Source organism: Cottoperca gobio, chromosome 5, assembly GCF_900634415.1.
Source record: "Cottoperca gobio chromosome 5, fCotGob3.1, whole genome shotgun sequence".
Lineage (NCBI taxonomy): Eukaryota > Metazoa > Chordata > Actinopteri > Perciformes > Bovichtidae > Cottoperca > Cottoperca gobio.
In genome coordinates, this window is record NC_041359.1 from 23900049 (window position 1) to 23925955 (window position 25907).

General features: G+C 43.0%; 1 protein-coding gene across 4 annotated transcripts in view; it reads left to right on the top strand.

Moving 5' to 3' along the window:
• The window catches only part of magi3b (membrane associated guanylate kinase, WW and PDZ domain containing 3b), a 115458-nt gene that overhangs the window by 73072 nt on the left and 16479 nt on the right, over positions 1 to 25907 (top strand). For all 4 annotated transcript variants that reach the window (XM_029431869.1, XM_029431868.1, XM_029431870.1 and 1 more), the window contains 7 exons: positions 2530 to 2646; positions 11016 to 11135; positions 16330 to 16536; positions 19460 to 19628; positions 21051 to 21130; positions 21897 to 21954; positions 23079 to 23185. In XM_029431869.1, the coding sequence (XP_029287729.1) occupies positions 2530 to 2646; positions 11016 to 11135; positions 16330 to 16536; positions 19460 to 19628; positions 21051 to 21130; positions 21897 to 21954; positions 23079 to 23185 (858 nt within the window). The remainder of the gene's footprint in view (positions 1 to 2529; positions 2647 to 11015; positions 11136 to 16329; positions 16537 to 19459; positions 19629 to 21050; positions 21131 to 21896; positions 21955 to 23078; positions 23186 to 25907) is intronic.

The window sequence follows — 25907 nt, forward strand, 5'->3', positions numbered from 1 at the left end:
GAAGAGAAGAAGAAAAAACACTAATATTTGCTGCTCTCGCTGTTGGTTTACTGTATTGACAGCAAATATATGCCTCAATACATTCTGAACATCACTGAAAAGCCAGTCGACAGGCCACAGATTGATGTTAAATGTATCTTGTGTTTAATGTCTAAACAGGTGACGTGTTTTGGCTTTAAGACGAGGCTATTTTGATTGGAAGCTAACTTTGTTGATTCCTCCTGTAGACGCTGCAGTATGTCACTAACTAAAAGCGCATATGGAGCACATGTAGTTTGTTGAAACGGCCATGTTTCCCTTTCTAATTCCCTTGTGTGCGTGCTGAATTTGAACAAAAAGGGTATTCTAGGACAGTTTTGAGATGTATTTGCCAGATTGGGCCTTGGTTCCCCAGTCTCCAGTCTGTTTGTCTGCGAGACCAGCTGTGATGCAGCCCTCTTCGGAGAGGCAGACGGAGAACGGTGCAACCTTTTATTCTGAAAAGCCAGGCCCGTCGGGATGAACGCTCCTAAAACAGTGTCAGATGGCAGCGAGGCCCGTGGACATGAGGCGCATTTTGATGCGAGTCAAAAACGGCTTCCAAAACTCTGCGCGAGAGTAAGTTTAGAACACAAAATAATAGGATGTGGTGTCACAATAATGGCAGGGTTGGTTTCTGTCACGAGTTGAGCAGGAAAAGAGGATTTAAAGGGTTGAGAAATCCTGCTGAAATATTCCCAGAGCTCATCATTATTCTATCATCTTTGTAGTAAAGTACAGCTCCCCTCTCTATTAGCTCATACAGTACGTCTACAGTAGCAAGATCTCATCTTTTTAGTCCTTCTGATTGGTATTCATAGCAATGCAGAGACGAATCGTGCTGAGCACAGTTTGGTCTGTGTGTGCAACGGAGAGGGAAAGAGAGACAGAGTGAGTACATGGGAGAGAAATGGGGGTGGGGGGGGGGGAATGATTACTTCTCTGTAGTCAAACTGTTTCAAAGCCTACTCTCCCCTGTCTGTCAAGATGAGGCTCACACTGAAACTGAGGGCAGGCAGACACCGAAGATCTCTTCCTGTTTTCAAAACTCCTCATCATGTTCTTTCAGAGAAAAAAACTTTTTCCCCCTGCTTTTGTATGACAACTCTGAAGTCTTCCTCTGCCTCAAACTTTGCATGAACTTGCTTTGTTTTTACAAAGACTTCTGGGAGCTGAGAGCAAAGGCGATATCTTTTTTAGATTTTCTCATGAAAATCTCTGGCGCCTCACTTTTGAGGTTGCGGCTTTGCGCATCTTTTTGGTGAAAAGTTTTTGAGGCTTGTGTGGGATTGCTGAAACTGTAAAGAGAATCGAGCCTATGGCATCCATCATCTGTCTCTCCGCCGTTTGGATCCCAGATTTGTTGCTTCAGAAGAATGACAGCAGTGATGACAATGAATTCAGCTTAGTCCAGTGTGTTCTTGAGTATTTCTGTTTTTAACAAGCTTCTGTGTACGAAAATAATCAGAAAAGCGTTCTCATTTTTAAGTGTTTCTAGGCCAAATATCCTTCTGTAACCTCATTCGTACCCAAAACTTCCCCTTTAATGATAAAAATGGATTTAACAGAAGAGATCAGAGTTTAATAATCTGTTTAACCTTCGCCCTCCACCTCAACTACAATCTCCCCACGCTGATCAAACCGGAATTAAAAGGTGAAACAACAAGGAGTTAAGCTCTCTGCTAGACAGAACAGGTGGTCGTGCATACAGGCGTACTGTATGTGTAATGCTGCGGGTAATATTGCAACTGAGTGAAAGCCTTCAACACACTTATTGTGAGTTTGAGTTTATCTGAAGGGCTTTGAGAGGGTTTCATTTATTTGACCTGCTTACGTTGAAGTGTGTCGCACAATCTGAAAAAATACATCTGCCCCCGGAGCAACATTTACAAAGTTAGAATAGTGATGGTTTCACTGGATAACTGTGTCATTATAATGTAATATTCCTTTAATGTACATACCTATATTCTATGTTTTGAATGGAAACAACTGAATTGTGTTTAGAGTCTTGCTGTTGATACATGAGCTTCACGTTTTCAGAATTGTTCCATTTTGTTGTGTGTGTGTGTGTGTGTGTGTGTGTGTGTGTGTGTGTGTGTGTGTGTGTTTACGATGGAGAAAAACTGTGACACAAAATTTGTTTTCCAGGAAAAGTCCCGACACTGCAAATACATAAATAATAATAAATATTGCAATGCTTTCATCACCGTTGTGACGCCTCCTCCGGCATTAGATGGTGACATTTATTCCTCCGACAATCTACGAGATTGCCACTCTGGTGATAATGATGTTTATGCTACTTAAGCGCTCAATATCTGTGGAAAATACCCAACAATTTAACATCTATTCTCCAAAAGGGTAACCTGTCAAGTAGAAAAACAGTTCAGTTCCGTGGTATTGATCACTTTGTGAAGGTACATGTCACTTGGATAGATTTCCTTTTACACATAAACCCTTCAGAGAGAGCGCCGCCATGTTTTTATTGACCCCTTCCTGCCTCTGTTTTTGCAGGTAAAGTATTGAACACGGACCTGCGCCACTACCTCAGTCTGCAGTTTCAGAAGGGCTCGCTGGACCACAAGCTCCAACAGATCATACGGGACAACCTCTACCTACGCACCATCCCCTGTAAGTACACCAAATAGGACTGTGTCCATACCGCTCATTCACCACACTCAAAAGACCCTGCAAGCACAAAGCAGACCAGAAATGCACAGTATAACCTACTTACAGTGCATATATGGTTTTTTATTTTTTATTATCTGAAGCATCTTAAGGGAACAAAGAGGATGTTCTGTATGCGTCCCACAGCTGGGAGTCCGAGCCGCTAGATGCTGCGTTAATGTGTTTCTCTTTCTATTACGCTACAAGGGAACGAATAGACTCGCCACTCTCACAAACACACACACGCTCACGCATCAGCCCCTCAAAGCTCTCTGTCACAAAGTCTGCAAAAACACACACGTTTCAATGTCACCATAGCAACCCATTCAAGGACAACTCTCCAACCCCCCCATGTAACTTATTTACTTCCGTGCCGTATCATCACTGATCAAAGCCATATTATTTCCATAAACAACTCTTTTCCCTCGCTGACATCCCGCTCAGTGGGTCCATCGTCCACTATTATTCTTCGCTGTGATGGAATGTTAAATTAAAAAAGGTCGGTACAGACGACTTGATGTTAATATTAAAAAAACGCTGTTGATCTAAGAGTCTGTCTAATGGCTGCATAACATGTATTAGGAGTGAGTAAGTAGTGTACAATTTGCTTTTACCATGCAGACAAAAAACCTTTTATCTGTAAAATGTCACTTTCCAAGAGCTCAGGGGAAAAAAGCACATTTCACATCACCGCCTGACTCTCTGTATTTTCTTCAGTTGGGTTTTTTATGGGTTTGAATATTGTAAATCTTTGAAATGAAAGCATGGAAATTACCAAAATTAGAGTGACACGGCTGTTAGTATAGTAAAGGTGTAAATTAATATCCTGATTAAGGTTTGTGTGGGTTGGAGGAATGCAGGTTATTTGCAATTACATTTTCTTTTTTTCCAAGTACACAGCATCTGTCTGTGTAAATTACAGCAGCAGCAAAGATGATTATCGGCTTAAAAAAAGGCTCTGTAATTCATATTCCATTTATGAAAAGGGGGGGCTGAACAACTAACTGAATTAAAGACGTCTCCTCTCATCATTCTGCTGATGTTTAAAGAGACATTACACTGCGTTTGTGAAACGCCAGATGACGCGTGGAAGTGGAATTACATCAACAGGAGACGCGACAATGACGCAGTATATGTAATCCCTGAAACTATGATGATGTTCATACAGATATTTTGGCCTAAATATTTCCCACGTCTGGTTGAGAAGCGACTCTGCTCAGAGGAGCGCCATAATTGAGTGTAGTCAAGGTTTTAGTCACATGCAGAGCGACTGCTCCTCGGGCGATGACAGACTCTCAGGACAGACCTGTCACAAACAAGCAGCGTCTCTGCTCTCCACTCCCCGAGGGCTGGAAGTTGCTCTCTGTCTTGTTCAGAGGGGACTTGGATGCACAAGTGTGACATTTTTTAGGAAGTAAGCTGCTTACCTTTCATGTATATTTAATTTCTTTGGGGGTTTTTTTCTTTTTGTCTTGGAAGAGAAGGAATACCCCCCCCAACCACTTCTTCCTTGTGTGTAACCTTCATTAACTCACCTCTTTCTTTCATATACCTGTCACTCACCTTCTGAGATTGGCTGTTTCCAGGGCCGTTGAGTTCAACTTCAATTGTTATTGAATTTTTCTTTTCAAAGGTCCGTTGGGCTTATATCAGGTCACTTATAGTGGATGGACAAAAGATGATTATAGAGTTTTTACAAAACGCATTTGTGATTTATCTTCAAGGATAACTAAGTCAGTCTCTCTTGCTTTTTTCTACAAACATGCACGCACGAACCCACCGCCTGCTTGCACTGCTCTCTGTCATCCACCTGAACGCACTTCCCGATCTTCACTACCACGGCTTTCTATTTTCTATTTTCTTTCTTTTTTGTCTCGACTGCCGGCGATGGCTGTGTCCCGAGGGCAGAATGTTTTAAGGGTTTTCCATCGCATTTGATGTCTCAGGAACGCCTTGAGGGTTTCCTTTCAAATTCGGCACATACTGTACGTCCACTTGGACTCCAGGATGAAATCTTTCACATTTGTTGGTCAAAGGTCACTGTGACGTTTTTGGCCATAACTTAAGAATTCATATGCTAATTAAGACAACATTTCACATTAATGTCTATTAGGACAAAATGATGAAGTGGTGACATTTCATATCCAAAAGGTCAACTTCACTGTGACATCACAATGTTCTGCAAGAACACTTTTTATGGCCATTTTTCAACGGCATACCTCAGGGGAGATTTTGACAATATTTCACATTTGCTCGGATACTGAATTTGTGACACCAATCTTGTGTGCCCACCTTGAAAATGTGGTGATTGAATAGATATTTTTGTGCTGCTGGGTTCAAGAAGTATGTGAAGCATCCACATTTTATCATTTTTATTGGCCAAGCATATGAACACGTACAAGGAATTTGACTCGGCAAACAACATCCTCTATCTTTAGACCCTCGACACGGATGAGGAACAACTCCCAGGCATTTAATCTTGCCCTTCATCCTTCTCTCTGCACAAGCTGCCAATCTGCCTCAGCTCGTCGGAGAGACGGTGAGAAGGGTTATCCGAGATCGTTTTAATTTTGTTCACCGTCCTCCTCCTCCGCCTCTGCCACACTGTCCAGATCCAACATGAGCACCTTGCTGACCTCCAAGCCTTGATGTCAGCACTATGGGAGGGAATTGTTAAGATTGAATTGATACCGATGCCATTATCGATTCCCTTATTGATTCCTGATCAATTTTCTGTGTGGAAAAAAAAGCAGGCCTACACAGGTTTTCAGCATCAATATGAACGGGTCAAACGCAGGTTGAATACACAATGGCAGGTCCGTATTAAACTATGATAATCTGGTCTTGGGTCACATCTCTTGCCCACATCAAGGTTGCGTCTCTCTCCCTCTTCCTCTCCTTACAGTTCCCGTACTCGTACAACTGCAATGACATCCAGTAACTGCATGATCCCGTTACACACACTGAAGGATCTGAGTCTTTTTAGTCCATTGGTTTTGCAGATAATGTAGTTTCAGGTGTTTGTCATTGCAAGTGAAGACGCCATGTTTCCCACTGGAGGTTATTGACTGGAATTATACGTCATGTCAATATAGTGATAACTTTAATTAAATGTCTTCAAAGTCTCACTACATAGATTATATTGTGAGTCTGGACAGACTTGGTTGTAAACTAGCAACCGCAAGGTGGTAATTCTAGTCTCGGTGTACAATAGTGGCGGTCGTTGAGGTTTTTTACGGCCCGCAACCACCATTCATCATCCGCAGCCAGTGGGCTCGCTGCACGAGTCTGACTCTCTAATCCCCGGCTTGAATTACTGTCTTAATGAGCAAAAGACCAGGACTCGCACAGCGACGGCACCTCCAGTCATTCACTGGCTCGCTTTCAGTCGCCCATCATTCACCCTCTCTGTTTCACTTTCACTCTTTCTCTGTTCCAATTACTTTTGCCTTTTTCTTTTTCTTTTAAAATGCTTGGTTTTTCTTTCTGTTTGCAGCTTTCTTGATATTTTAAAGTTGATCTTGGCTACATGTCAAGTATAAAAATGGATAACAAGAGAAGCTAAATCTATTTATTTAATTAATTGTGTTCACCACTGTAATAAAGACCGGTTTTAATGTTTAAATTTAAAAAGTCTAAGCCACAATGTTAAGTATTCACATCCCGACATCAGTAGGGTTAGGGTTAGGGTCCATATAGAGAGAGTTCAGTTGATTCAGAGCAGTTGTGGCTCCCAGATTGAGCCCTGCCATTAATCACATTAACATACAGTATACACATATCTCCTCCAATATATTTAGTGTATTTTACAAAATGCAAAGTTTGTAATCTAAATATCAGCTGAGCGCCTTGCTCAAGAGTTCCAAATAAAAGACTTTTCAGGTCTGTTTTGTATTTCTGCAGATAACTGGCCAAACTCACATTAACCACACTGCAATGCAGCCAAAAGACAAGCTGCTTGTTGAGGCTTGTCTGTTGATTTTTCTGAACTCCCGAAACTCACTCTCCTGCTCTTACTGCAGTTATTCTCTAAAGCTCTTGCAGCTTCACCCTCTAAACGTGCTTTACATGCTCGACTCTTCATCTTTTTTGGCACTGAAACTAGAGAAATAATTTTCCCATGGTAGGAAATCAATACTCTGCGTAAGAAGTATACGAGGCAGGTTGAGAGAGTAGAACACCACACGTTGATGATAAATAAGCATACGCATTTATAGCCGAAATGTGTGTGACAATCAGGCAGACGGCGAGAGGATTAGCAGAGGCGGCTTGTGTCACTGTGCCAATGGTCCACTTCACTTTACTACCAGCTGCACTCTGAAACAACGGCAGCTGATCTGGTCTTGTTGAGTCCAACCAACACCACCGGGTCAATTCTGCTGAGCCGCAGCACTTTGATGAAAGTGTTAGTTTTCTACTTTGAGGCCGGTTATGACACCTAAAACAGGAATGTACAAATTAAAATGAAAGAGAGAAAGACAGGCATTGAGTGTGGTCTGTGGAGGGATAGGAGAGACAAAGAGAGGAAGCTGTGCACTGCCTGTGTGTGTGGTAAATCCCTGAGTCTCCTTCACTGGGTCTTGGGACGGGTTTCATCTCATTTGGCCTCTTACAGAAAAGCTGGAGGAGGCTCACAAGAGGACAAAAGGGGGAGGATTTTCTTTTTAAGAGGACGGAAAGCTCGGGGTCACACACAGCCCCTTAACTCCCCGCTGATATCGGAGATAGGCAGAAAGAGTTTGATCTCACACACAGACACACACTGCAGGGATGAAGTGGTACATACAGCTGTACTGTGACCTTTCTGCATGCTTTGTTGTAACCATTTCAGGAGAGAGGATGCTCTTTCTTTTACCTCCTCTTCAGTTGACTAATATTATATTTTAGGATAAAAGAATAATGGTGGATATTCGACGTGTAAGTAGTTTTGTATTTCTTGTTAAATATTATTAGCTATACTCTCCTTCACAACAGCAGAGTAAGCCATGCGGCAGAGTTTCCCTCAGCATCTTAAAACCGAGCACTTCACAAAAGGACTAAAAGACTGGCTTTGTAATGATCCGCTTTCTTCTTTTCTTCCCTTTTTACTTTTCCGCCATTTCAACAGCAAAGCCCTAAGCCATCTTTTTTTCTTTTCTTTTTTTAAGTACCAACATAAAACTATGCATGAAATCACCATGTTAAATTTATGGCCTGCCATTTCTGACTGACTAGCTCTGATGTTTCCATCGTGACATCCTCTCAGTCCAGACAGTTTGAAAAATAGGTCTCGGCACTGCACAGGCGTGAGACCTTGCAAGACTAAAGTGACAATTTGTTTCACTCCCGGATAGACGCACAGACACAGACTCATGTAAACACATGGCTGTAAACCGCTGTGCATGGCCATGATATTAAAGCAATCGTTTGACATTTTGGGAAATGTGCTCATTTGTTGTCTTACCAAGAATTGGATGAGAGGATCAATAGCACTCTTAGATCTGTCCGGGAAAAACAAAGCAACAGCCTGCAGCCGGTTAGCTTAGCTTAGCATAAAGACAGGAAACGGAAACAGGTTCTGTCCAAATGTAATAAAATCCACTTTATATCTACATTTCTTTATCCGTATAAAAGCTATAATGTGAAAATGACTGTTTGGTTTACACGGTGGGTTGTTTGCCCACCAGAGCACAAACTGAGTTACTGTAGTCGTCTTCATTGTTAACTTGCCTGGCAACCAGTGGAAACGCCTAATTGTACTTTTTACACTTTGGTTATGGCACGGATTAAACAAAAAGGATGAAGTATAACATGTTTATTAGTGAACTTTAAAGACTTTAAAGACTGGAAACAGGGAGGAAATCTGCCCACCAGCACGGTGGGCAGATTTTCTCCTGTTTCCATACTTTACGCTGAGCTAAGCACACCCGATGCTGGCTGTTGCTTCATACTCACTGGTCAGACATGAGAGTGGTATCGATCCTCTGATCTAACTCGGCAAGAGAGCGATTAAGTGTATTTCCCAAAATGCTGAAATGTTCCTAATGCTGTAACATGCTCTCCTTTCCCAGCACTGCACAACACTGTGTATAACTTTGTATTCTGACAAAGTCTTTGTTTTCTTTGATAACGCCTCTCTGTATCTGCACCTCTCTCTTGTCTAGTTTAATTAGCTGCAGCGTATCGACTGCATCTTTTTAACGTACACTGAGCATTTTGTTTGAAGGAGCGGTCTCCGACAGTTAATTGAAGGCATATCCAAAGTGTCGACGCCTGTATTGAAAAATAAAGTACGACAGGATGTTACAAAGTTCTGCGATAAAAGATTTGCTGCTTTCAGTCAGATGAACCCTCAAAGCTCAGGAAGCCCTCATTATATTGTCAGCGACTGATCCCCAATAGGACGCGTATGGTATATATCGGTGTGACATCCAGGATGATGGCTCGGGGAGCTTCTTGGCAGGTACATAAGTGTGGCTCAAGTAATTGGGCTACAGGGGACCTTTTTGAGTGACCAAAGCCGGTTGCGGGCTGGCAAACAAGTTGGTAATGAGAAGCAGCAGAGGCCGACATTGTCACACACGAAGCAATGTCAACTGCTTTTGGTAACACAAAGCGTGCTATCAAGGCGCGCTGTGGAAGAAAGCCTCTCTGATATTTTCTTTTTCAAACTGTGAGTTTACTCCTCGGTTGCAGAGAAGCTGTCACGCTCCAATTAGCCAGAAAATATAAGAGCTAGAAAACAAAAGGGGAACAGCAACATAAAGTTATTTAATAGGCCATTGGGCCACAACAATCTGTACAGAGGCTTCACTGCTAATTGCAGCAGAGACTCTACAAGTGTCAAGGAATCTACTTCAGAGATGCAACAGCATGTTTCGATGAGTTCCCAGAATATGCTATTTAAGGTTTCAATGAAACGTATGTACATGTGATCAAACAGATAAGCAAATGCAGGTACACAGTGAGGGTCGAACTACTTGTGTGAAAAGGTTTTTAAACTCTGATCCTGATGCATCTCTTTCCGACTTGTCTCACAAAAAGATATTACTAGCTTCGGTTGATAATCTTTTCTGTGTGGAGTCTTCTCTCCTCCCCGTGCTGCTGCAGGGCTCCTCGGCGTGCTCTGATGTCCTCTGACACTAAAGTCAGGTTGATTTTAAATTTGAAATCGCCTGTTTTTCGGAATCGACTGGTGGCCTGCACGGGTGTTTCTCAGCCTTCCTCCTACCCTCACCCCACTGTCCTCTCCACGACCCTGAAAGCGATTCACCAGGCCGAGTGAATGAACAAATCTGTTCCATAACCATGGGCGACAGTAAATTTAGGTGACAGAGATTGCCATGGAATGTAGCACTGATGATTGGTTGGTGCTTTGTTCAGCCTCCCATGCAATAAATAACTGCTGTCCTGCCTCCCGTTCAGCTGAGGCTATTTCTATGGACTTTACAAGTCTGGTGACACACCACCTAATTAGCCTTGAGTGCAATAGTAGCACAGTCCTACTTATTTATTCATGGGATATGGTTTACATAATCCGCATGCTAATGTAATCATTTGGTGTCCATTTGTGCCTTGTGGATAGTCTTCCTGGATGGGAAAAAAAAACCTCCCATCAGTATTGAAATAGACTGTAGCTTCACCACAGGAGCAGACTCTGCACTCAGAATGGCCTTGTTACATTTGCATTGACGCTGCCCACTGAGGGAACTCAAACCACTCCAGGAGGTTACCCAACCCATCGCTTCCATCCACTATTTACATGGCTGCTTTCTTCATTTCAGCTGTAGCCGGTCCATACATCAAGAGCCTCCAAATAATAACTTGTTAGTAGAAGCTGCAGTTACTCATAGAGGATTAAATAAATACCACCACAGAGCCTCATCAATCATTTACCTTTCCCTGGATTGCACCATGGTCTTTTGGGGTTTTCGTTCAAAAATGAGAAATACACCCTTTTAGTGAAATGTGCTGCAGCCTCGTACAGAGATAGATCATAAAAACACAGACTGGATACTCTGCATCTCATGAATCGTGAGCAAGGGATGCCCGTGTGCCTAGTGGAATAAAGCTTTTTATGTACAAGTTGCAGCCACACTCATTATGTGTATATACACATCTTGTTGCTACGCTGGAAGACAGGTAAGAATGCGTTTGATAAAGGATTGGAACTGAGCGAAACATTTCTCTGCTCACTTTCCAGGCTTTACCCACAACAAAAGCCAAATACTACTTCGAAAAGCATTTCACAATGCAACGTCGTTAACTCAACGCACGTTTACCATCCATCCATCGTCTACCGCTTATCCTAAAACATGTTATCTTTATGCCTTTTTCTTTCTTTCTTTTTTCAGGCACCACGCGGATTCCTCGAGACGGGGAGGTGCCAGGAGTGGACTACAACTTTATCAGTGGCGGAGACTTCAGGATCCTGGAGGAGAGTGGACTTTTACTGGAGAGTGGGACCTATGATGGTAGGTATCATGAGATTATGGGAAACCTGCATGCATTCCTGAACATGATTCACACTGACTGCTCTCTATAATGCAGTGAGTGTAAACTCGATATTCACAGTCATTATGACTTGCAGCCTTAGTGAAATGTGACAAGCGGGACGAAATGTATTGATCAGTGAAACATGATTAAAGACTGGCTAGAAGTGACAGTCAGATTAGCAGCGATATTCACAGCCCTTCAGATGAACTCCGCTGTTCTGTTCCTCCACACTGTGTATCGAATGGAGCCGCTGTAGTATGCAAACATTATATTTAACTATAAATGGAACTTCTGTGGAAATCAGGACAAGGGTGTATCTTTTTTTGTCAGCGGGGATTAAAATACACCTTACATTTACCAAAGAGTAAACGCCACTCAGCCTTTTAGACCCAGATGTAAGGCAAGCACACATTCTGTGCCTCTGTGTGTCTATGTGTCTGTGCCGGCAAGTCTCGGCCCGTTCTTGACAATATACCGTGGATAGCCACACAATAGAGTCTGAGCATGCAAGCAGCTGGAGCACCTGATTGTGACCTTTATGTAAACCTGTCCAATAAACCAACCTCCTCCTTTTCCCGCCCTCTGTCCTCGCACAGCCAGTAAGCCTTTGTTCATCACAAGCATGCAAAACTTGAATGATCTGAAAGAGCTTTTAAAGTACCCCCCCTTCTCTACTCTTGTCACTCTTAAAAACAACTTTTATACAATTTATGTTCATATAAACTGCATCTGGCTGCGTGTCAGTGGCGACTGATATTTTACAACAAGTAGACGAGCCCAGTCATGTTCTTTCCACTAAGAAGTTTACGCAAGGAGGGATATTTGAGCTAAATGGCAAAGTATTTACCATGTCTAACACCTTTTAAACCACAATGGAGAATAAGCACTTGCCCTGCATTGAAAGGTCTTGGAAAGTCAGACAGTTGCAGTGTATTTGTGTCATGAGGGGATTGGAACGGAGGATTTCTCTCACATTGCGCAATGATTATAGCAATAACATGGTAATCTTCCTCTCTTTTTAAGCTCATTCTTTCTTACTGCAAATCCAGGCTGCTGTAAAATGGGAGTGGATTTTTCTAAATACTTTAGGGACAACCTCTGGTCTCGTGAATGGACGCTCTCTGCACCGTTCACTCGTTCCCATTCAGCCGCGTCTCGTGCTTCCTATAGGATGGAGAATTAAAAGATAAAGTCAATTCCTCATCCAGTGAGAAAGCGCCTTAAGTCTGAGAGTAGCTTTCTCTGCGTGTGCACAAGTGTGTTTGTAGAAGTTTGTGAGTGTGGATGGGGAAGTGCTTATTCTAATGTGTGATGGGCCTGTTGAGGGAGGTTCTTCCAACAGTCTCTGATCCCTATGATAAGGCTTCAGTCCCCCTTCCCACCTCTTGTCCTTGAAGCATAGGCAGCAATGACATTAAACACGTACGTGTGCACACACACACACAGACGCAAAACCCGTCTTTCCTTGTGTCTGGATAGATCATCTAAGAAGTGAAAGATCAGGTTTCAGAAGCTGCCAAGTTGCCCACGAGCTGTCTTTCATCTGTGAGCTGAGGCCATGAGGGATTTACACCTTCATATAGCGGTTGACTGTGGGTAGAGAGGGAGAAATGGAGAGCAAACTGAGGAAGAGCGTAAAATATATAGGAGAGAGAGTTGATACAGAGGCATGGTGAGCCCCTCCGCTCCCAATCTAAACCTCCCGTTGCAGTGGAAGCCGAACTGCCTTGGCTTGGATGTGTGGATTAGCCTCTCAAAAGTTGGAAGGTTTGGCTATCCCCGAGAGAGAACTGAACACTATGATGGTGACTTTCCCCGTCCCCCCTCCTCTCTTCCTCTAAAACCCAGTCGGCACAAGTGCTGCATGGCCACTGTGGCAGAGAGCGTTGATCTCTCAGCAGCACAGTGAACTCAAAGAGGAGCTGGCAGTAATTGGATCGAGGAATGGGATTTACTCCATTTGGTTGTGATTGAAGCGCAGTCTTTCTCTTTCTTTGTAAAGAAGAAAGGTCATACATCCTCTTCTATGGGTCACATTGGTGTGAAGAGCTCACAAATTCAGTTTGTAAGCCAACAGTAAGTGAGTTGTACTCAAGGTACTGAACTAATGGGATTCTTAGCTAATCGTAATGGTCTCACTAATAGTCCCAAATGACCTGCCTGAATGCTCATTATGTTAATGGTCATGGTTGGTTCATGTATAACGTTGTTCCTCTACCTAGAAAATATTTTATGAGGGTCATTTAACGCATTTTACACATAATTTCAAGTTAAACACCCTGTTCTCCACTCTTATCAATCATCCTGCCATCCATGACCATGTAAATCCCCCACATCCTCTCAAGAAGGCTGATCAGAGGTCAGGACACAACTCGCATGCATACTAGCCAGGATGAGACTGTTTCTGAGGGTCCTGGCTGCTCTATGATTGTTGGGTACATGCTGGCTGCTCCTTGTTGGTCCGGAGGGTCCCAGGGTGCCTGCCAAGCAGACCCATCAGCAATCTGTGCCAGGCGCTGAGAGCAAGTCTTTTCTGGGCTCTTGGTCCCTCCTCAGGCTCGGCGCCTCTAAAGGTTCAGGTTGGGTCAATCTCTCAGAGCAGAGCAGCTGGACAAGAACTGAATAGTCCGCTGCAGTGCAAGACTGGAGGGAAATGAAATTCTGCACAAAGAGGGTTTTTTCTCTTGTAAAGGACATATCTAATCTGCTATCAGGGAATGCAACATTCTGCCAAATCGAGATCCACGTCAAATCAGTTGTTTTGGGATCCCCATTGTGATAAAGAGACAGATTTTAACGAGGAAGGAAAACAGACCTGGGGATGAAATTGGATGTGAGCTGGGGAGTACAGAACTCGTACATTAGTAGCAAGTATACAGGGTGGATATATGACTGTGTGGCTGTCTGTTCATGATTTGGGCAAGATGAAAGTATGCTCTTGACCTTGTGCAGCTTATGCATAGTGCCCTTGACAACAAGAGTCTTTTCATTACTGGCAGCTGATTCCACCACCATGAAATTGCCTGCACGTACTTTGAAAGAGGAGGCTCGCTCTGCCTGGCTCATCAACCCTGTGACACGAGGATCACAAGTAACGTCGGACAAGCTCCCCTGCTCATCAGCTTATGAGGCTTCCCTCCATTTATAATGGCAAATGGTGCCACAAATCTTCACTGACGCGCTGCTTTCAACGCACCTCTATATCAGCCACACACATTTATCAGGGGCCAAGAGACATGTTTGTATGTAATTAATCACAGACGTAGCGTCTGGCAGATGAATGTCATGCGGCAGCAGACAGGCGGGGATTAGCCAGCAGACCCAATCTCTCCTTGCTATCGTGGTGCCACCCCTGTTAATGAAGCCATCTTTGACAAATGCGGATGAGTGTCGCTTAGTAAACACAGAGAGTCGAGCGACAAGGAGGAGGAGCAGGCTTTCATCCAGCCTCCTTCTCCTCTTCAACCTTCCCCCTGATTTGAGGAAGATGAGCATCGCTGCATTAACCCAGTTTACTGTGTGTATTATAGTTGGTACGCCTGAGGAGATGAGGCCCTACTCAAAGATGGGCTCACTTATCAAAAAGGCTGTTGTGGTGTTACTGCATTGTGCTGTAAAGCTGCTGGAATGACTGTGATGTGCTCCTCAGAGCCCTCTGTTCTTCCTGGCATGCACACAGTTGTCAGCTTTGTACCAAGCTATAAAAAGATCTGTGGATAAATGTTGCTCTTACAGTACAGCATTTGTGATGTCAGCATGTTCATGCTTAAGTACATCAAAGGTTCATAATACCAAGGTCCAACTGAAAATAAGATGGAGTTTATGGAGGCTAATTAAATAGCTGAAAACGTCCCAGCGGTTTTTCTCCCTATTCTTTAATTAATCTAATTATAAATCACAGACTCAATCTGGTGATCACTTACACTAAGAAGCGAATGCATATTTGACATGCCAAACGGATTGCCCAAAAATTAATTCGATTTTATTGCATAAACATATCTGATAGAGCAGCATTTAGCAAACAAATAATCATTATAAATGTCAGGGATATAAATTAGCATACACATTATTTATAATCCTAATGGAGGTTGAATAATTACTTATTCTACGCCTAAATTGAGTTCCACATACTGCTCACCAGCCATACACAGATGGATCACCCCATGAGCTAAATGAGCAAATAATTGAACAAAGTTTTTCCCTCTATCCCCTCTCTTTACGGAGCACCGTTATCCCACTGAATATTTATAATCCGTAACGCAAGGTTTTTCTTCATTAGGAAAAAAAAAAGCAAGCTGAGAGATGGATAATTGTTGTATTCAATGATCAGTGTAATTAGTTGCTGGCAATTTCCAAGTGAAGCGATGTTAATGTTAGACGAGTCATGACCGCCCTGTGGTGAAGTTATCGAGGGAAAACAAAGCAGGAGGTTAGGGAGACGTGAAAATCATACAGAGGGAGCCGACCTAGGAAACTTGAAAATCGTCCACCTTGAGTGCTGGTGTGTGACATTTAGGGAATTGAACCTGATTTAACTCTGATGAATTGGAGTGATGTTAGACGTGGTGGATGATATCTCTGCCTGTGTCTCCTTCTCTCACTTAACACTACTGTACTGAATAGCACTAAATCTTTATGTTCAAGAGGCTGATAACTGCTTATTTTTTGCCATTTTTGGATGAAGAATTGCAATGAATGGTAAATTAACTGTTTTTATGTTGCGCTTTTCCAATCTGTACGATCACTCAAAGTGCTTTACAACACGTCACCATTCACCCATTCACACACATTCATACAGAGTCAGAGGCTACCATACAAGGTGCACATCAGTCACGTCAGTAGTGATAACCATTCACACACACTCACACACACACCGTTGGTCGTTGGGGTTCAGTATCTTGCCCGAGGACACTTCGACATGCTGACTGCAGGGGCTGGGGATCGAACCTCTGACCTTACTGGTGGACGACCACTGTACCTCCTGAGCCACAGCCGAATCGATTATCAAAATAGTTGCAGATAATTTTTCTGTCGATCAACAAAGCGATCAGTCAACTAATAGTTGCAGTGATAATGTTGGTCTTTTCTGTGGCTCCTAATCTGTATATTTCATTTTCACAGTCTTCATTCTCCTCTTCCTCTCTCTGCTCCTACCATCATTTACTCTATCAGGTAACTACTATGGGACCCCGAAGCCTCCAGCTGAGCCCAACCTGGTGCAGCCTGACCTGGTGGATCAGGTGCTGTTTGATGAAGACTACGGTGGCGAGGTCCCCAGGAAACGCACCACCTCAGTTAGCAAGATGGACAGGAAGGACAGCGCAGTCCCTGAGGAGGAAGATGATGACGAGAGGCCCCCGCTGGTCAATGGATTGCCAGGTCAGTAAATGTCAAAGCACAGAATATGTTAATGTTATCTTTTGGAGATTCTGCTGTACTCTGCCCGTTGTATGTGGAATTGCCACATTAGGTCACTGTCTCCTGTAATTACTCCTAATTAGGTTTCAGGGGATGAAGGACTGTTTGTATTACAGAACATATTACTGTAACTTACCACTGATATCAAGCAATGCAGATTTTATTCCATTTTATTTAGTTTGTCCAGGTTTTTAAATATCTTTCTCTGACATTTCTGCCACCACCACAATACGACGGAGGTGTGTAGATTTAGTTTGTGGGACCATCAGTAGAGAGGATCCAACATTTTGGACCTGATTTGAAACAAAAACCCACCTGAAGCCGATTTAACAGTCAGAACCAGTCCCAAGGATAACTACCACAGACCTCTGCCAAGGCCGTTTCCATTAAAGAAAAATAATATGTGTATCCGCCCCATGATTCAGATGTGCTCCTTTAATGTGTTCCTTCTTGGCCCATCCTTCACCTTTCATGAAAATCAGGCCATTCGTTTTGTCTGTAATCCTGCCGACAAACGGATCAAGAAACAAACCGAAGCAAAGACATACTGTAACCTCGCAGGCGTTTTGGATCCAATCCGAATGCAGTTGACTTCAACAGACCCAGATAGACAGAAAACAAAGACTCTGACTCTTTTCTTCATTTGGATCCACTCAAATTTGAGACATATCGGCACACAGACCTGCGGCAACAGAACTTGACCCTCTCTAACTCAAGTGGATTCAATATAATTAGCCAACGGCCCGACATATGTAAGTATCCGTTACAAGGAATCAAACCACTAAGACCTCTAGATCACAGCTTTGACAAATTATAAAACAGAAACACTGCTATCCCTCATTTTGGATAGAGACAAAACGATCAATCGATTAGTCGTCAACAATTTTGAGAATCAGTTTCCTGTTTTTTATTTTTCAAGCAAAGCGGCAGTAATGGGATGGTTCCAGCTTCTTAAATGTCACGATTGAGTTGCCATTTGTTTTGTCTTTGCATTACGGTAAACTACTTTCAAGGTGCATAGAGAAGTAAAAACAAAAAGTCTGAAGAGGTTAAAACTTCAGCAGCTTTACAAAAGGTCTGACTATAAAGTTGTGTTGCTGGAGTTTTGACCTCGTCATGTCAGATAAAATTAAACATTTGTAAAAGGCATCTTTGAATCTGGGAACTTGTTTTATGGTTTCATGATGTTTTATCGACTTCTTGATTAATTCATAAATCTACAAAATAGTCAAACTCGTATCTCAAAACAAATAAAACTAAAACTATCTGCATGAACAAACCATTTATTACTGATCTGCTACTAAACTGCATGCAGTGACTAAACATAGTTGACAAGCTGTCTCCAAAGTGACAGTGATAGTATTTACACACATATTCAAATGTGCTGCTGGCTACACTGTTGGTAAATCTTCCGCTGGCAATGCTGTTACCGTTCCCCTCTAACACGCTGTACCACAGGTCACCTTGAGAAAGTGTCATCCAGAGAGCGGGACACTGTGCATGTGATCACTCGGCTCCTCCGCTCTCTAAGGAACAAATCTGTCCTTAATGCTCACTAGGAAAACAGCCTCGCAACAGAAATGGGTTACATGCTGTGCACCGTACCTGTGTTTTCATAGTGAGAGAACTGGGGTTAACGCTGAAGCAAATCCAAGCTAAAAATGGTATTTCTTTCTCTCTCCAGAATGAAACATTGTTTTGACAGTCACGGCTCAAACACTGCTTGCTCAGCTGTACAAAGGATTCACAGAAATCCAAAGTCTGTTTATCCAACCGCTCTGTCATATTGAAATCAAACAGAAAACGATGCCCAGACATCCAGGAGTTCTTTTTATGGAAAGAAACCAGTCACAAATGACTGCTCCGCTACAGCCCACAGCTGTGGCAGAGCAGTCTCTGACCAGCCATACATGGGCAGAGTTATGGTCGAATAAAAAAAAATAAAAAAAAGAGGTTAATGGAAAATGTGAGCTCTAAGTCTCTAAACTCTTCGCTGCAGCTTTCCCCCATCTTCGCTCAGACTGTCCTTATCACTCACCCCCCACCCTCCTCTCCTGACTCTCTCGTTGAGTGGGCCCTCACCCTGCTGTGAACTTCACAACCTCACCTCTGCTTCCGGCTCTGCCCTCAGGCAGCTTCAAGTGTTTACATGGCTCTTTGAAAACATTCCCTTTGTGTTTGTGCATCTACATACAAAGTACAAATGTGTGTTTTTGATCAGTACTGTAAGAGTTTTAGACGCTGCAAACAACTGCGGTGGTGATGCGGCTGAAGGGGCTCTGTGTTTGCATGTATTCGATCTAAAATTCAGGTGGAAGGATCCTTGGATGACACATCGCCCTGACATCTTTAGGCTTCATCCTCTGTTGTGAGGTTAGCGCCACATAAAAAGAAAGGGATGAAAAGCACTTGTGTTTCATCTCTTTATAAGCATCTTCTGAGGGAAGGTGTGAAATGCTAAATGAATAAAGGTGGGCCTCTGTTGTATGTTTCATGTTCATAGTAGAGCAGTCTCTCATTAATGTGTTTCTACTAATGCAGTAGTAGCGGAAGAGCAACAGTGAAGTATTATCATACAGAAACCCCCTTGGGCTCAAATGGCCCTTTGTAATGTGAATCCCTGCCTCTATCATTGAAGCCCACAGGGAATGCACACATACACATGTGCATAAACATGAACACTGTGTGCACATGCAAATGCAAAACAGCCCTTTGGCGAACACACTCCCCGTAACTCGCATGCAAATCCTATGAGCGACACGAGCTCGCAGCAAAACATGTGAGCAGAGGTGTTCCTGCACGCTTAACCATTCACTCCTGTCCTCTCTCTCTCTCTCTCTCTCTCTCTCTCTCTCTCTCTCTCTCTCTCTCTCTCTCCCTACAGAGCTCAAAGAGGGGGCAGACTGGAGGAAAGCAGTGCCCAGCTACACCCAGTCCAGCAGCAGCATGGACTTCCGTACATGGAGCTCTCTTCCCCGCGATGACAGCCTGGAGCCTTTGCCCCTTAACTGGGAGATGGCTTACACTGAGACCGGCATGGTCTACTTCATCGAGTAAGTGAAAGACACAACCCACGGGGTCACGAGACCAATTAGTCAGCTGACTCATCATTTATGAGCGTCAATTGTAATGTTTTTAGTGTGTCATTTATTTATTTCATGGGATTTAACAAGTAGTTTCCATCCTCAGTTCACAACCTTTCTGTATCCTATGTTATTATAAGCTGTGTGGGTTTTGGGAATGTTTTATTGCATTATACAGAGAGAGATTTCTGTTATATAGTCCACCCTCACTGATATAAATGGGTTGGACAAAATAATAGAAACACCTGTCGGTATAATGCAATCCAATGCCACCGCATCCTCCAAAATAATAAAGTTGAATTAACATCTCTTTAAAACAGTTGTAACCTTTATTGATGTAGAATGTATTGCAGGGAAGTTTATTTTTAGACTGTATTAGTTTTAGCTACGATACAGTAGGTTTTTCCTAACAAACAGGCAACTGAGAGAGAAGTACATGTCTGGCAATATTTCATATTTTTCTTATTGCAAACAAATGGCATTAAAAGATCTCAACATTTAATTGATTCTTTGAACAAGAAACCTGTTTAAATGTTGCCAAAAAACCTTATTAAAAACACATCAACGAGCCTCAACATCGCACCGGGTGCGTAGTTTCTTCATTACCATAAACATGGCAGCCGTAAATACACTGGCCTGCTGCCATAAATACATTAGCTGAGTATTATCCTGGGTTTGTGATCTGCACGTGATATCATTCACTCATCCCTGAGTGATAGAAAACAGCAGGTCAACAACAACATGTTTAATCACGAGGGAAAGAAAGAGTAAATTGGGTAAAATATACACGTGCTGATCCTCCCATAATAAATTGACTGACATTCTAGGTTTATTGCGTAAATAAAGCTCAGAGCTTCAGTGTAAATGTACTCCGATTGATGCCACAGTCGTTTCAAGTGTACCTAACATTAAGACTAAACCGATCAATGCTTTGATTTGAGAACAATCGGTAAACGAGACTCTCTCAGAGGTCTGTGTGTGTGTGTGTGTGTGTGTGTGTGTACATACAGTACAGTACTTGCAAACATGTGTGCACGTGCAAGCCTGGGTTTTTCTTTATATTTGGCTCTAAGCCACTTGTCTCTAAAGATATCAGAAGACCATTGTGATTTTCCTCCCGATTACACACCCCAGTTGTTTAACACATCTGAGGATGAACAAGTCCGTCAGGTTTCCCATTCAAGGGTTTTTTTCTCCCCTCTGAAATGGCCACCTAACCATAAACACGGTAATGTGACAGCTGAGCGTAAACCGATGGATCAGATGTTTCCTACTGAATGCAAGGAAGCATATTAGTCGTGGCACCTTCTTTTATTGGTGCCTCAGCAGCCGTTTCTCTCCTGGCACAGGTCTTTATAGTTGATATTTACTGGCTGCTCTTGTGCTCCACAGTCACAACACCAAGACGACCACGTGGTTGGATCCCCGCTTGGCGAAGAAGGCGAAGCCCCCTGAGAAGTGTGAGGATGGAGGTATGTAGTCTGTACTCCTCAGCGGGTGTACTCAAGCATACAGTCTTTCCATTAACTACGGCACATGTATTTACACAAGGGCATATCTCTATTGTGTATGCCCCACGCTACATGATCCAGCACTTCACACATTTAATTAAATAACCAACCAGGCTAAAATAAGACTCTATAACTTGTCTTTGAATTGACATGTCGTCTAAGAGTAACCCCTCAGCTTCGTGGCCTAATTTACGTCGAGCTGTGGTCTACTTCCAGACGTGCCTTTGTATCCCCAGGATGCTAATGTGGGCTTAAGTGCAGGCAGAGACAGAGAGTGGCCACGGCTGAAAGAGTGGGACCTTCCAGCCAGGTTTTAATGGATTTGTACAGGCGGACAGAACGCTAGTTGGTGTGTTGCTTCTGAAAAGCTACTCCAAAGCTCTCTCTTGCGTGAAGAGCTCTTTTCTCGCCCTCTGCCTGATATGCTCATCAGGGCATGACGTACATCAGTCGTTCCAGCCGGCCCTGTTTGTTGAAACCACAGAAATGTTTCACTAAATCATTGTAGGCTATTTTCATGGCTCCTTTCTTATGCTAAACGTCCCAGTCAGGGGGGGGGAAAGAAATACACTGGTAGCTACTTGCTGTACCTCGCCACAATGTTGAATGGGTTACATCTCCCGGATGATTGCCTGCTGAACATTCTGCGTGCTCTTCCTCCTCTTCCCTTCTGTCATCTTTATGTATTCGCATCTTTTCCATGGGCTCACTGTTTTCTTTTTTGCAGAGTTACCTTACGGCTGGGAGGAAATTGACGATCCACAGTACGGCACATACTATGTTGAGTAAGTTTTATTGATTTATTGATGCATGTCATTTCCAAGCACTCCAGCGGCCCCAGCTGTTCCTCGCAGATGCACGTAACACACAAATGCATTTGACCAGAAGGAGCAGAAAGCATATTACACTGCTTAGTGTACATTAGCAGTGGACCGGCATAAATCAATACTTTCTAATAACAAATGGATACAGCACACGGCTCGTTTTTTCCGTCTCCGGCGAGGAACGATTGAAGTTTCTGATCAAGGTTTTCTTATTGTTTACCAGTGGGTGGCAAAATGAAACTCTGCGGGTGACATTGCAGTGACCTATATGTGAACTGATTGTGCTCTGCCGATGTGTGTGCACAATGCGAGTCTGTGTAAATCTATCTCTGCATATTGTTTGTGTATTTGTCTGGATGCAAAATGTGTTTTCTGTACTCACCGCCCCAGCAGGAAATCACGGCCATTGTAACAGCAGTAGAGAGAAGTGGGGGAGACTTTCAACTAGAATGCATGGAGGGAGGAGGGAGGGGGGGGGGGCTGGAAGGAGAGGTAGCAATCTGTTGTGATGAAAAGAAAATGGGAACTTGTGTATTGCTTTATTGCTCACACTGCAGAAAGATCCCTCATAGACAGAAGAAGTGACACGGGAGGGAAGCTCTCACTGTTTGGGAGAGTTTATGGCATATAGATGGAGCTTATAGCTGCCAGTGTTTTAGCTTGAAATGAGCTCACTGTGATACAATGACTGTGGTTTGTATGCCAGAGGGACAACAGGCTGTTTACCTTTTTGTAGATTAACAGGATGTCGCTGGCAGTAAAGGGGTTTCATTCCGACAATATACAAATGCTAAAAGCCATAGTAGTTTCCCCACATAAAGAGGAGGCAAGCCAGCCTTTTATTTTTATATGTGTGCTGTGTTTATGAATGTATTTATAATGGTGCCACTATAGCATCCCTGTATTAGAAAATCATGGTTCCTTTTTATAGGGAAGGTGCATACATAATTAATTGCAGAAAAGTGGCGCAGTAAGCTCAAAAAGTCAGGTGCATGTGTGTGTGTGTGTGTGTGTGTGTGTGTGTGTGTGTGTGTGTGTGTGTGTGTAAGTCTCTTCTCTTAAATCTGAGCCTGTTTATGTTGCAGCCACATCAACCAGAAAACCCAGTTTGAGAACCCTGTGCTGGAGGCAAAGAAGAAGCTGAGCCAGGAGACAGCTGTGATCCAACAAGCCGCAGCAGCCCCTTCCCAAGGTAACAACAGCACTACAAAACCTGTCCCGCACTTCAACTTTTCAACTCCATTTGGATAGTTATGAGAGGAGAAGAAGAAAAATGCCAGCATTTCATAACTGCAGAGGAGTTGAGTTAAGGACACACAGAATTAGATTTTGCCCACATGATCCAATACATGGGACGGTGACCTTTTAATGACGTCACAAGATATCACATTGCACCCTGCCTGGTGGGTTTTGACGGCCTCGGGTTTATAAGACATGCAAGCACACGTATAATTATAATCACTTCCACCAGCTGTATGACTTTGACACTCGTCATTGTCTGTCTGGGTAAAAACAAACGGCGCAAGAAATTGCAGTAAAACTAAAGTCATCTTAAATGTCCTTTAATCTTTATTGTCCTATTCTTTTTTTTTTTTTTAACACTATTATGTATGATATTACAGAACAGCAGGCGTAGTTTTTTGGCTTCATTGGAGCCGTGTAACATTTATTCTTTTTCTGTACTCTCTTTAAATCACTCGGACATGAGCATAAGCTAATTGTCCAAAATTGAAATGTAGTTTAATTACTTCAGCTTATGCTCTGTGCCGAGGCCAACCCTTTCACCTCCGTCAGTGTGCTGTGATGCATTTGTTTTCTGGGGAATAGAAAGCAGTGAGAATGTCACTGTTTCATACAAGGTCAGCTGAACATGTCAACCATGAAGTCGTCTCAAACAGTAATATGTTGTCAAAATGAGCCTGGTTGGTTCCTGTAACGGAGGTTTCTGTCGGCGCTGCAGTAATGGTCTGTTCTTTACGTTGACAAGCCATTTTTTTTTTTGTCCTCCCGCAATAAACATTATGAATTAAGTATGTTTTCATTACAATGGATGTATAATAGATTACAGTGCTGCAGCGGTGGAGATAGACGGGCCCGTAGCGCTGGCAGGGTTTCAGGGAGCGCGAGAGGGAATGCAGGGGAGGAGGCCGGCTTTTAGCGGCGCATGTGGCAACAGCTGGTGGAACAGCACGTCAGAGGAGGCCAAGCGTAATAAGACATTTGTCTGCTCAGGTGTGTGGGGACTGTGGAAACCGCCATCTCGCCCCTGATTACCGATTACACAACCGAGCTGTGCTGTCAGTGTGTTGCTATGATGCAACCAAAGCCTCAGTCGACGGTTACACCTCAGGCTAGAATTCACATTTTTATAGTTTTCCAATGTGGATTCGCAGGGAGTGAAAAAAAGAAAGAAAATGTGTGTATATACACTATGTATATATATTATATATATTATATATATTTTTTTTTTTACCATATTGGAAAAACAAACAAGTTTACCATTATAGTGTTTTCTTTCCAAAATCCCCTTTTTCAACGCGTTTCCTCAAGTGTCATTTCTACTTATATATTTGTATACTGTGATGTGTGTCTGCTGGCTAACTTACCAGGCTTTGTGCCCACGTGTTGCTTTGTTCCGATAGCTTGTATACGCGATATTTCCCTGTTAGTTGGCCTTGCATTGACAGCCGTTGTAGCTCTATTGATGTGGTAAGAAAGATGTCTTCCCAATTATGCTGAATAATGTCGCTGGAGATTTCCAACGCAATTGAGTCACACACACACACACACACACACGAGGAATCAAAAAAGATGGCCGTTTGATGCGGTGGATCTGATGGTTTTGTCTGCCTCTGGCTTTCAAAGTCTGCCCGCCAACATTGGCACAGAGACCTTCCTTGGACTCTCCCACACAAGCACAGGCTCGCACACGCCGCTCTCGCTTCTTCTTCCCGTTTCATTCTCTCTGTTCACACACACACACACGTGCAGTATAATGGTTATCTTAGCACTCACTAGCGGGAAGAAGAAAAAAGAAACATCTCCCTTTTTTGAGTTTCTTTCGAGCAATTTGAATGTGATTATGTAAATTAGCTTCGCTTGATCCACGCGACAGTCTGTACATCTGGAGTCCACGTCGACTGTGATAAGCTACGCTCACTCGCAGTCGTTCGAGTCGACGCCGGATGTTTATGACTGCTGAACCATTTGATCGTATGACAGTACCTGCATTTGAATTCCTCACACACGCCTCTGTTTTTAAAACTGAAGGAAATGAGAAGAGAAATGTGCAGTTGTTACTTTCCAGTCAATCTAGGCACATTGTCACCGTCCAATCACCACGTGCAACAGCGAGAGATAGAGAGGTAGAATTGGAAGAAGATGTGCAGTTTTTAGATTCACACACACAGAGCAGTCATTTCCCGGTGAGGCGCACGTATGCAGTGATGCAGTCTTCTCAAATCCAATTTCATCTGCAGATCTCAACAGTCACATAAAATTGGCAAGTGTAGATTTAGCCAAAGGGTTCCTTTTGTATGCATGATTCATAACCTTTGACCTGTGTCGCATGCTTTTCACCCGTTTACTCTGTCGAACCCCCACGGGTGACATTCTATCATTTTCTTATTCTATCAATAAAAGTCTCTATCACATTGCTTTAATATAATACGATAATTAATAAGATATACACAATATATAAATAAATAAAGAGGTAAAAGGTGTTGCACAGTACAGTGTTAGTACTGTGAAATATTGCACAAATAAGGCAGACAACAAACAAAGTGCACCACGCATAGTTCAAGTGTTGATGCAGTTCATTAATCTTTGGAGATAAGAAACTGGTATCTTCTTTAAATAATAAATAATGATATTTCTGGCATCCCGGAGACAGACGGCCACATCGCATTCTCTCA